Genomic DNA, 12,792 nt, shown 5'->3' with positions numbered 1-12,792 from the left:
CAGCCTGGCTCCATAAGTTTGGGCAGGAGTTACACGAGCGTGGCCACACCGTGTCTGGGAGCTGGGCTGGCCTGTTCCGTGTCCTCTTATACTGCACCGCACTGGAAAACTGATCCAAGACATCCCCCAGGATCCCTCATGCAAGCAAGTCCTTGCACACCAGCACTGCGTGCCCGATTAGGCCAGGAGACACGTTAACGCCTTGCACGACCCTGGGCTGCAGATCACTTGTGCGCTCACTTTGCTTTCAGTGCGTGCTTCGTTCACAGGGCTTTCACCGGGAGTAAAAGATGGCATTTTAGACCCCAGGCTTAAGCCCTGCAATGAGCTGGCTGGAAATGCAATGAATCGTGTGCTTTTTGCTCTCAGATACATTTGCATCCCAGCTCTTCTGGAACAACCAGGTACATGTCTTCTGAGTCACTCCCACACTTGAAAAATCCTTTCGCTTTTGGGAAAAAGAGAGCCATATAAAGCCAGTCTTTATTAAACCTTCATCCTCCGATTCCTCAGTGTTAGAAAGTCTGGCAAGAACAAGTCACTTCCTACGACTTGTTTGAAAAATGACAGATGAGCCATCAGAACAGCGGCAGTTGCCAGAGCCAGGGATGATCCAGCACAAGTGCTGACTGTGGGGCCGGCATCTCCCAGCTCCAGAAAATGGTCCTCACAAGAACATACAGAAATGTTATAGACCCTTAATTGGAGTTTATCTAATATACATTTAGGAAAGGTGCAACAAAAGAAAACAAGCATGTATCTTCTTGACCAGCAAGTCTGGTCCAGGCTTCTCTCCCTCCCAGACAGTTTCTTCTGAAATTATACAAGTAACCAGAGATTTAGATCCATTCCTGTTGCACTCCGGACTTAGACCAAGCCCAGATCGCTGGCAGAGGAGCCCAGTTCTCCACCGTGCCGTGGTCTCTGCCCGTGGCTGGTGCAGAGCCACAACTGGCCCCACATCCAATGCCGTTATCTCGCCGTTATCCTTCCTCCCTGCAACTGCAAAATACCCAGCGTGTGCAGGGTTGGGAGCTTGGGAGGCTTGCAAGTCATGCTGAAGCCCAACATCTGCCTATGCAATCTCCTCCTCCCAGCCCTTGTTGTTCCCAGCCCCAACGCGCGTCTGCAAGAGCAGCCGTGTCCCAGCCCCGCAGCAAGTCCAGGGATGGCACCGTGGGGTAACGCTCCCTGCACCTTCCTTCCTTTCACCCAAACGCATCTTAACATCCGCCCAGCCTTGAACTGGCCTTTTGAAAGCCCTGGGCACCACCAGAGTATTAGTGACTCTCTGAACCCGTTGCACCAAGAGCGACGATCGGGCTCACCGTGCCACGCTTGCCCCTCTTCCCCGCAACAACAGCGTGAGCGGAGGCAGGATTTGTCCAGGATCAGCCTTTTCTTTATTTAAGGATTTTTTACATAGGCAAATGTTACATTTTTTTGGACACACAAATGATAAAATGATCAATCCTATGTGTCTGCACGTGCTCACACCCACAGCCCGTGCTGTCTTCCTTAGGGTTTTTATTCATATGCGTATATACAGGGGCCTGGCAGACAATGTTTTCCATGGTTTGAAAGAGTGCTCGAAAAGGGTAAAACTGAGAAATGCCTTTAAGGAATGTCCACCTTGTGAGTCTGGGTCTGTGCATTTTGGTTTCAGAAGCTTTGTGTCTCTGCCATATGATCTGTAGACTGTGTATTGCACTCTTCTACTTCGAATTTTGTTCTGACTCCTCCTACTTTACTCCCTCACCTACAAAACCGGGATTTCTAATGAAAATAAGCAATATGTTGCTGCATATGCTCAGGTGTAAAGGATTTTCTAAAGCAAGAGAACTGGCAGTACACTGCCGCCCTTCTGCATTGGACTTTTTGTGATAGAAAATATATTGATTAAAACAAAAATAGGAACGTGCAATGGAATGAGGGTGTTTGCTGACCTTGTTCTGATGACAGAAAAGTCACTTCAGGGTGAGTCTGTGCCTTGAGCTTTTACAGGGACCTGTTGCCCTGGGCATAGGATCAAGGGAGTTTTTTCTCTAGTAAGGGTTGCAAGATAGGTAGTAGTTGCCGTTTAAAAACGAGGTACATTCCAAAGAAAACTGCTAAGAAAATTTCAATTAAAAGAAGGAAATTCATAATGCATAGATTGGTTAAATGTGCACAATTGTAAATATAGACAATAATTTTCAGGCTTTTGTCTTGAAATATTAGTGCTGCTATAAGGAACCAAGAATGTGACTTACTTATAATGACTTACCATAGCATTTTCATACTGTAAAAGAGATAGATTAAGTTGACATTATATATTACTTAGCTGTGTACCAATTAGCTAAACAAATGCTATGAATTCCGTCATTTGTGATGGAAGCTACATAAAAATTGTATAATTACCGCAGTGAGTCATCTAGTTAAATGGCACTTCTATATGGACGAACTGATCGCAATGCCAGATTAATAGCCTTTTGCTGCTGTTTTACGTGCTTGCCAGAGACCATACTACATTGTTGCTAAGCATCATTAATGGATTAAAATAAAGGTTTTGCATAATTCCTACAGTGTATCTTCAAACAGCTTGTTTAGTTTGTGCACTAGCCTACTGCTTGTTAGCCCTACTTAACACACGGGTCTGGGAGGTTAATGCAATCCCAGGAACTCTTTCAAAAGCTCACAGGTTTTCTTGTGGATGACTTCGCGGAGTTTCCGCACGCGCCGGATGCTGGAGGTCCCCACAAAGCTGTCAGGCTGTAGGACAGCCATGCCGTTGTGGACATCTCCCATGATGATGAGCTGGCCATCCACTGTGGTCATGTTGGGACATGGGCAGCTCCAGTCCATGTTCAAAAGCGTGATTTCTAGTGGTTCCTTCCCCAGGAATTTTAATCCCATTTTTTCATCTTTGAGAATCTCCTCCACTGTCACCAGGGCATGTCCCGAGTCTTGGTCTTCGGTCAGCTCCGTTATACGGCCCAGGATAACAAAGTCGCTTTTGCAGAAGCTCGTCACCAGCTTCTGGCGAGGTTTGCAAGCTTTGCAGTGCGTGTTCTTTGGGAAAGGGCACATCTCTTCGCAGGCCTCCCGGCTCTCAAAGTTGTTCTCGTTGCCTCCACACCCACCATAAATGAAGGACTGGCACTGCTTGGTCAAGCTGTTATAGGCCCATCTGGGCTCGTAGGCTTTGCAGTGACCTTGGAGGGCTGGCAGGTTGCAGATGTTGATTGGGCCGTTCATGCACGTTAACATGCAGTTCTCGTAGGTCTCAAAGTGGTTGAGGTTGCTGTTACAGTTCCCATAGATGAAAGTAAAGCAGTTGTTTTTCTTTGCATCATAGTACCACCTGGTCTGCTCTTCCCCGCAGTCTTCGCTATCTGGTTGCTTCAGGCACTCGTCGGTTGGAAAATGTGTTTTGTTTTGGGAAGCTTCTTTGGATGTGGGTTCTCCTTTGATGACTGACAAAGGGAAATCAGCCCTGAGAAGGCCACCGCTGTTTTTGGCGGTGCACGTGTAGATGCCCGCGTCTTGGAGCTGGGTGTTGTAGATGACTAGCTGGGCGATGTTGGTGACCACGACGTTGCCTCTGACGTGATTTGGCTTCATAATGACTTTGTCTTTCCCATCGACCTGCTTCTCCCACGTGATTTCTGGCTTGGGTCTCCCTGTAACATCACAGAGGAAGCTGACGGTCTCTCCCACGTAGACCGACTGATGGACGGGGTTGTTCACCAGAGCAGGCGGCAAGATATCAACGACTGTTGTCTCGGAATAGGCAGTAGTGGGGCGAGCTGTTGTTTCTGGTGGGATAGGGCTGGTGTTTGGCCAGGTAAGATGGTACCTACAGGTGACCACATTCAGTGTAATGCCTTTGATGCAAGCTTCTGCATCCATGTAGCACTTGTTGTAGTAGGTGAGGCCGTCGGAGGCGCAGGTGAAGCTCGGCTCCTTCTCACACCTGTCCTTGCACTTGCAGACGGGTTGTCCATCCCAGATGTCACACTCTGATCCTTGCTGGATACACATGAAACGGTCACAGGTTGCTTCTTTGGGCATTCCCACCGGCCCTTTTTTCCCCTTGACGTCCATGTACCGAGCCGCCACGCAGCTCTTCGTTCCGCAAACATTGGGGCAGCACTTCTCAAAGGTCTCGCACTCCTGGGGAGAAAGAAATGGCCTAATCATTACCAGGGACAGAGTAAAGTCCTTTTTAGATACCCAGAAAGCCCAGAAACTTTCAAGGTGTTTGCTCAGGGGACCTGGTCTGCCACAGATACCTGTGGTCTGAAACTCAGTGTCCCACCGGCGATGAGTAGAAACGTCCCTCCAGCATCTCCCGAGAGGTGTCTAAACACACTGGGCTTTCTGAAGTGCTTCAAGAGGACACTCTCAAGAAGGAAAATGTATTTCTGTCTCTTAAACGTGAACATCATCGTAAGTCTTTCCTGGAGTCACATGGACTTCTTGACTACCGAACCAACAACCCCCCTTCTGCGCTCTCCGAAATGCCTGAGGACAAGCCCTGAGAAACAAGAGCGGATGGAAAGTCTTATCATATGGCTGTAGGCAGTAATCCTTCTTATTTTCCACAGAAGTATGTAAAGTATTATTTGAATTCCCTGAGACTAACAGCCTACTCTTGGAGGCGGAACTGCCAAGGATTTGTAATTGTTCACATTGTAGGGGAAATAATAGAGTATCTCAAAAGTAAGGAAATTCTTGCTCCAAAAATAATTTTTCTATGGTATTTAGAAAAACAAAACCAAACCAGCTCATTATGGCTTCTCTGTCCTATTTTAGTCCTACTTTCAAATGCAGCATCGCTCTTCTAGTGATTTATTACACTCTGTCTCAGCTACAGTCAGCTCTAAATTGCGGTTAATTTTAGCAGAATTTTCATCTTCTGTGCAGAAAAGATATTTGATATGTGTGGTCACAGCTGCTGTGTTGTTCTGGATTACTTTAAGGGACCACGGACGCTGCTACCATGCACACGACAGGGCACACTTCCACCCTGTGTTAAGCCTCCACAACCCCCCTGACATACAACGGCTTTCTCTGTAAGTGAGAACAAAATGTTTTTTAAGCTATCAAACTAAATCGCTTCCCCTGAGCCCAGTATCCTTTCCTTATTGGGAAAAAGATGACCTAATAACATAACTTCTCCCCCATTTCCCGTGGCACATTACGAGGTTTCAGGAGCCAAGTTGGAAACCGGAACGGGGAACGGTTTCGGCTGGGGGTGAGGACCGCGGCGTTAGCAAAGCCGGTGGCACAGCCCTCGGCTGCTCGCAGGCCACTCGAGGTCCCAGGACCTTCTGTCACAAGGCAAAAGCGAATGTTTTTAGCCAGTGGCTTCTGGCTTTCAGTTTTCGACCAGTAAATTATTAAAACAGCTTCCTCTGCTGCTGCTGCTGCTGGGGTTTTGCAACTGGTTTAATATTCATTGCTGCACACCTGGTAGGTGAAATAAAGGGGGCTTACGTGGAAATGGCAGGAGTAAAAACAGTACCTTCTTTCATGACACATGGGATCCATCTGAGCAAATTTCTTTGTTTACTTGATGTCCAGCCTTTTTCTCTATCCTCCCCCCTCCCCGCTCTTAGCATTGCAGAAGCAACCAGGCTACAGAACATAAACCCAATGACTTTTTTCAGCGTGGTGCGTGTTGCCGTCAGCCTGGTTTGGGCTGCAGGAGCTTTGCTGTTGGGCATGATGTCAGAGGCAGGACGAGCAGGTATTTTCAGCTGCCGACTTGAGCTGGCGGTGCTGACAGGTTGAAAAATGAATTTTCGGGTTGTAAGCTAAGCACATTTTGAGCTGGGAGCATCACAGAGAACATCTGCCTGGCCGTTTTAACCATGCCCCTGTTTTGCACTCCAAGCACGCTTTGTGTTTCAAGTTCAGCAAAGGCTGATGCTTTATATGTTAGATCAAATGACTTCATAAATGATTCCTCCCAGGAATATAAAGCACTGATGATGGCCCCCACCAACAAAGAACATGGTGACACTGCTAAAATACCGTGGATTGGCCCCAAGGCATGCTGAGTTCTGGAGTATCAAATTCGGACTTTTCTTTAGACAAGAAAGCAGGGAAAACACTCAAACAGAGCGAGTGCTGTACCCACATAGCCATAAGTGGCAGCTGCCACACACCTCCCCGCTTAGCTGATAACTCATCAAATCTTTTGTATTTTCTATAGGTCACGGGTCAATTAAATACGCGTGCTGTCTGCACCAAGTCCTGCGCGGCGCCGGCACCTTTCTATCCAGAACAGAAAGAGGCTGCGGCGCAAACAAGCCCACCAACAAACCCCATCAGAGAGAGAAAAACGTCCATCACTCACCAGGTCGGCTTCGCACTCCCTCTTGCAAGTGCTCTGCGCGTCTACCCACAGGTTGGGGTTCATGTCGTTGGGGCAGATCCCAGCGTGCGAGTAGCGGATGGGAGGCAGAGCTCTTCCTCGCAGAGAGACCTCCAGGAGCAAGAGGACACTGCTCTTCCCCAGCAAGATCCACATCCACCGGGTGAACAGCACCAACAACATCTCAGAACTTCTCCTGGGCAATGGCAGGGACTGAGCTGGAGGTAGTTCTTGTTTGCTTGGGGTTGCTTTTTGTTTGTTTGTTTGTTTGTTTGTTTGGTAAGCCTTAAATTTTTGAGGAACCCAAATGCACCTGACTTCTGTAAAAACTTCAGCAAGCTCCTCTGCTGCCTCTGTTGATAGTACAGTTTGGTCTGGACCTCATTGGATTAAAGGTCCTAGGAAGTTACCCCCTTATTTTAAAAGAAATGCTAATAGTCTGAGCAGTTAGCTCTATTTATACTCTGCCTCTGTTAACAAGTCAGAAAAAGTAAACTTGATTTCTTTGACAGGCACACGCTTCCTATGTCCTGGTGGCAGTCAGACAGATTTGTTGCAAGAAAAAAAAGCTGGAAAGAGTTTAAAAGGCTGGAACTGGCACGGTGGGACCCCTGCATGTTTCTGAATGCAGGGAGGCCTTCTTAACCCCTTTAGACCTAAAGTACTTCCCTATGCTAAGAATGGCATTTACTTCTGAAAGAGTGCTTGTCTAACTCACCCGCACCCGGGTCAGGGGATTTCCCCACGGCAAGGGGCTACACAATCACTTGCTAAAAGGAACGAGTAATAGGATTGAAGCAATTAAAGCTAGAATATCATATTTTAACAAAGGACGTAGGGAAGAAATAATTTATTTAAAGTTAGGGTAGACAAAGCAGTATGTCTTCAAAACTTCTTCTGGGGTTTCTCCGGGCTTTTTTCTTCTCTTTGTTGGGGAGATTTCCAGGATGCTGAGTTTAGCGCTGCCCTCAAGCCCCACCAGTAAATGTTAAAAGTGTCCCTGAATTCCTCCACATTTCCTGCTGTACAGTGCATTGCTGACCCCTTTAACAGCGCCAACAAAAAAATAGTAGAAGTTCAACTCTATGGAAACCTGCATAAAGGAATGTACAGCATTTTTGCATTGGGGGGGCAGGGGAGAAATGCAGTCAAGCTGAGTCCCTCGTTCCCTGGTTGTTACAGCAAAGGGCTGATCCTGCTCGTGCTGAACACGTGCCAAAACCCAGAGACAAGCAGCAGGACCCAGAGCTGCTCAGCACCTTCCAGGATTAGAGCCTTTGGGCTGAGTTCTAGGCTGGCTGGGATGGATCCTGCCCGGTGCTGGGAGCCTCCTGGCAGGACCAGGTGAGTTTGCATCCCACGTGGGGTTCAGCAGGGCTGGACCGGCAGCTTTGGGAGGAGGGAAGAGCACTGCGAACCTGACCGATCCCGGCACAATCAGCCCTTGCTTTATTATAGTAAAGTTTTTCCCTTAGGTTTATTAAACCCGGGTTGTTTTTCATGGCTGACTTTGGACCTAATTCTCCTCTGAGTGATGGCTGCTGCCAACCAGTATAACCAGCAGTGAACTGGGCCACGGTGCAGGCGATGCCCCAGGCCACGGGGCTCCTGCTCCTCCCCTGGGGCAAGGCAGGAGAGCGCAGTGACCTGCTGGTGTTTCCTAAGCATCACCTCCGAAACAAAGGAGAGCAACCTGGAGCTGATACGCCCTTGGCTGTGGCATTTCTGTGGCAACCCGGGCTTATAAAAAGAGCCTCTAGCAGTTTTGATTTGTGTGACCGCATTAACGATATGCACGGCATTTGAATTTCATATGACGCTCGGAGAGAAGTTGTCCAAATTAGTTATTTATAAAGAGCGAAGTCAACCGCCAGGCAGCAGTTTGCAGTTGATTTATTCTCTCTGAAACTTTAGAAACCTGCATGACACTTGTACAAAGTGTGGCTGTGCGCAAAATGTTTTATTCAATACTTGTTTACAAAGACAAACGCAGCACCCTGTGATGCCTAAAAAAGCCAACCAAAAATGACACATTCCCGAGAGGTGCTTAAAATTCTTACAGCTCTATTAACAACAAAATCACATGTATTAGTGGTTCTGTTGACTAAACAAAGACACTTTATATTGTAAAACTGACTATGGATAAGCTTTGAAACCAGCCGTACGTGGGTGGCGAAGCGTGCGGGTGTCCCAGGGCTGGAGGAGCCGCTGTGATGACTGTGGGGGTCTCACCCCAACAGCTGCTGTACGTGCAGGGAATTTCCCATTCAACCCATGGCGTTGCCACCGTGTAGCTGTGGTAAAGTCATCTTTTCCTGCCATCTTGAGTCTTTTCAGGCTGTCTTACCCCCTTGCCCGCTGGGCTAGAGGTGGGGAACTGGTTGGTGCTTTCCAGCCTCCGTCTCCTGTCTGGTGCCAGAAAGCCACCTCCTTGCGCACTTTGGCCATGCTGAGCGAGAGTGTGGGCCCACCAGAGGCGAGATCCCTTCCGAGGAGGAAGGGATAACACTACCGTGGTTTTTTCCCCCTCCCAGACCGAGGATCCCCTTCCCCAGAGGCACATTTCAGCAGTGGGGGAGCAAAGTGGGGGCTCTGAAGAATCAGGCCCTGGTTGGCATCAGACAGACGGAGCCGTCGTCTGCTTTGCTGAGTCCTCCATCCAGAGGGAGATTCTCCAGGGACAGGTAAGTCCCATCGCAGCTTTCTGTTTTCAGCCCCCAGGTATTGTGTTCAGTGTGCGATGGCCAGGATGGTGAAGCTCCGGAGGCGACAGGTTAATGAGCCCAGCTCTTGTTAACGAGCCCAGCTGTTAACGAGCCCAGCTGAAGGAGCAGTTGCAGGGGACATGCAACTCAGTTGGTCTAATTGTGTCTCTATTGCAGATCAGTGGGGTCGTTCAAGAAAAGGTTGTTTGAACGGCTGAGTTTGATGTATTGTCACCCCAAACGTTGAGCCAGTGCTTGGCACCACAGAGAGGGGCAGGGACATCCCATAGGAGCTTGGGAAAAAGGGCAAAGCAATTACCATTAATGACAATGGTGGTTTTGTTGGGTCACTGTACTTACGTTATAAGTGAGGCACAGGAAACTTGTGTTAACTGAGAAATCAGCAGATTTGCTGATTTGCTGAAAAGTTTCAGCAAAACTTTTGCATAGGAAGCCTTTTAGGGAATCAAATCCTGGCCTAATCCAAAGAAAACCGGACAGACGCTGTGTCCCTCCGACTCCCATCGCTCCAGGAACAGGGAGTGCTCAGCCCCACGAAGGATCAGTCCCTTGGCCACCTGAACACAGGCGGGAAAGGGAGGAAAACAGCTCCATAAATCTCCCGGTGAATGCAGGCAGGCAGGTCTGGAGGGCAGAGGAGGCAACGAGGACTCTGAATAACCCTCAACAGCTGCCCCGTCCCTGCCAGGACATCCCAGACACGCTGTGACCCGGCCTGAGGGACACAGCCAGGAGAGGACTCCACTATGCGGGTTGGCTTGGGGACAGCAGGGACCTCGGCTGTCCCAGCACGGACAGCCCAGCTCTGCCCAATGCACTCAGTGTCTCCCTGGTTTCACTGGGGGCTGTTATCTCACGCGGTTTAAATTCATTGAGCTCAACTGACCTCAAAGGCTGTGACCGGGTACTCCAGAACAATACCAGGTAACGCCAGATGTGAATCAGGATCTTTGTCAAGGTCCCTGGGCATATTTTTTTCTGCTCTACCTTGTTTATAAAGCATTGTGAGTTTTTCTTTTGTATAAGAAATAAATAATCCTTATGCCCCATTTTTATAAACAAATCTATTATGATTGCCAAGTTTACGGCTTATCTTGTCTCACTCATGTCAGATACTGATGCGATAAAGATCTTCCCAAATGAGTTCAAGCCATGGAAGGAATCCCACTACTACCCAAAAATCCCCCTTTCTGATCAAGGTATCGATCTCAGTCTTTTGCCTGGGGAGTCAAGACGAGTTTTCTCTGGATCTCAGATGGACAAACCCGAGCCCTGATGACACAAAGCAACATCGCAGACCTGCTCCCAGCAGCGGGGACACGCGGTCTCTGACCAGCCTGTGCTCCAGAGATGTCCATCTGCCACTAGACCACAGCCCTGAAAAGCCCTCCTAGGATGCCCAGGGTCCTGGTTAGGGCTGTTGATCTAGAATTGGTTTCACCGTTGCGCATTTTGTAAATAATTTCTTTGCCCTTTTTCTTGCTCTTGCCAAGCTCCTATGAGATGTCCCTGCCCTTCTCTGCTGTCCCAAGTGTTGACCAGTGTTTGGTGTGACCCTTTCTAACTGAGGAGGGAAAGGGGGTTCTCTGGGGCACAGGAAAGTATAATTGCGTTGCGTTTTGTTTTGGTTTTTGTTTTCTTAAACCACTGTCAAAGGAACAGCAAGCGGTTGTATTTATTGGGCAAAACGAGCAACCCTCATCTGGAATTACTAGGCGGATGGTGGATGGATTTGCCGGTTTTATTGTTATTAACCGTCACCCTGCAATGCTAAACCTCCCATCCCCGTTGATCTCTGCCTCGGCAAAGGGGCCCTTCCAGATTCGCCCTCTCGTGCTGTCTGGGCCTGTCGCCACTTGCAGCCGGTTTTGCCAACACCAACACAAACCTCCCCTCTGTGATTCACCACTGCCGGGGGGGATCTTGCTCACCGGAACATCGAGAGCCCCAGCACGAGGGCTCGGGGATGTGCTGGGGTGCAATGGCTGCCTCCCCTGGACCTCTTCTGCCTTTAAGCTTAGCTTAAAGCAAAGACTCTGGTCCTTGAGACCTCCTTCCTCCGCCACACAGGGCAGCTGGGCACAGCGGGACCTGGTACTGACTCCCTGCACCAGCCAAGCCACTAAAACCTGCCTGTTTCCCAAACCAGGGCACTAAAACCTGCCTGTCCATCAAACCAGGGCACTGAAACCTGCCCTGCCTGCAGGACCCTGATCACACAAGCAGTCCCAAGGACATGCTCTTCTTCACCCCCACCATCATCATTCACGCTCCTTAGGCGGCTCCTTGTCACTGCACAGATGAAAATGCAATGCCTGCAAAGATAAGTACCTTTAAAAGCCGTCTGCCTCATTTAGAAAGTACCGACGTTCCAGTCTGCATGTAAAGCTCACTGCACTTAAATCTGATAGCCAGACATCTGAGAGGGAACATACCTGGCAGATCCCTTGGAGCACAGCTGCCAGCCGCTTGCTTTGAGCCGTAACGTTGCTTCCAGACCCACACAGAAATCTAGATTATGCCTCCGGACCTTGGCTTTAGCTTGCTTTGGGCTCCAAATTTTCCCCTTTGAGCAATGCCCTGCTCCCTCGAATCTCGGCAGGACCTGCCCAGGGTCTGGGCTGCGGGGGACAGTGGGGCCACCCAGCCTGGGCCCTATTTTCAGGGCCATTTGTACACGTAATTAGCAGTGGAAGCATATTTCAGTTTTGCCCTAGTTAAGATTTTTGTCAGGGTTCCCTGGAAGCACCCATAACTAACAAGTGCTGGTTTGAGCTTCTGAAATAAGCCGTCGGAGCAGATAACGGCGTGTACAGACGGGAACCGGGGGCATGTTTAGAGCAGCGATTGCTCACCGCAATGAGCCGCTGTTTATGTGCATTCCGCCTCATGCGCAGATGCTCAGTAAGCAGAAATTAATGTAGTTAGACAAAAGGGCTCAGTTTAGGGGGGAAAAAATCGATAATGTCATGGAGTTTATTACAGGGTTATGGGCCACCTGCTAGAACTCAGCATTAGGCCTGCGTTACGTTGTGTTTCGGCTGATGGCATTGCACTCAGACAAGGCTAGCGCCAGAATTATTATTTTATGCCTCGGCAGATGGCTTCTGCTCGGGGGTTTTATCTTCGAGTGCAGACATATGACTAATCATCATTCGCTTTCTCTGCTAACGTACGCTGGGCAGGAAGCAATTGCCAGTTTGATGATGGTTCGTTTTTGCCAGGTTTATTCTGTCTGAAACAGCGCAGCAAGATGCAAAGAGGGTACAAAGGAAGATAATCAGCCAGTTATCAGTGAGATATGGGGGAAAGCTGGGCTCAGAGGCTTGACTTTCACTGGCCCGGCTCTTTCTCTTTCAGAGGCAAAGCCTTAGGTATCCCATAGATAATTCAAGGAGGCCATGGAGTTGGTGTCTTTGGATTGTCAAGATTGCGAAGGTCAAATACTGGGAGTGAATTCATCCTGCCTTGGAGCGGGAGGAGCCAGGTCACTTCCCAAAGTCCCTTCCAGCCTGGTTCTGACACCCTCAATGTGGAGCGAGACCCGCTCCAGCAGTCAAGCTTTGAGTCAGGGACATCTGAGATCTGTAGCACAACCTGGCAAGTCAAGAAACAGAAACCACAGCTGCAGTGGCATCATTGCAGGGCCAGCACTTTTCACGTGAGGCCCTCTCAGGTATCTACAGTTTCTACCGATTTTTA

At 49.0% G+C, this 12,792-nt stretch overlaps 1 protein-coding gene and 1 long non-coding RNA gene across 2 annotated transcripts; one reads left to right on the top strand and one right to left on the bottom strand.

Moving 5' to 3' along the window:
- Window positions 1-2,643: 2,643 nt before the first annotated feature.
- On the bottom strand, window positions 2,644-6,547 carry WFIKKN2 (WAP, follistatin/kazal, immunoglobulin, kunitz and netrin domain containing 2). Its single transcript, XM_065647680.1, has 2 exons — window positions 6,347-6,547; window positions 2,644-4,155 (listed from the first exon to the last, which is right to left on the bottom strand). Exons 1-2 carry the CDS (start codon window positions 6,545-6,547, stop codon window positions 2,644-2,646), a joined length of 1,713 nt encoding a protein of 570 aa, XP_065503752.1.
- A 1,010-nt stretch (window positions 6,548-7,557) lies between these two features.
- LOC135996012 (uncharacterized) lies at window positions 7,558-11,321 on the top strand. Its single transcript, XR_010607232.1, has 3 exons — window positions 7,558-7,708; window positions 8,899-9,048; window positions 11,240-11,321. It is a non-coding gene; the product is annotated as an uncharacterized LOC135996012 (long non-coding RNA).
- Window positions 11,322-12,792: the final 1,471 nt, after the last annotated feature.

Source organism: Caloenas nicobarica, chromosome 18, assembly GCF_036013445.1.
Source record: "Caloenas nicobarica isolate bCalNic1 chromosome 18, bCalNic1.hap1, whole genome shotgun sequence".
NCBI classification, from domain to species: Eukaryota; Metazoa; Chordata; class Aves; order Columbiformes; family Columbidae; genus Caloenas; species Caloenas nicobarica.
The sequence above is the reverse complement of the archived record's forward strand: the minus strand, read 5'-3'. Positions and strand labels throughout refer to the sequence as shown.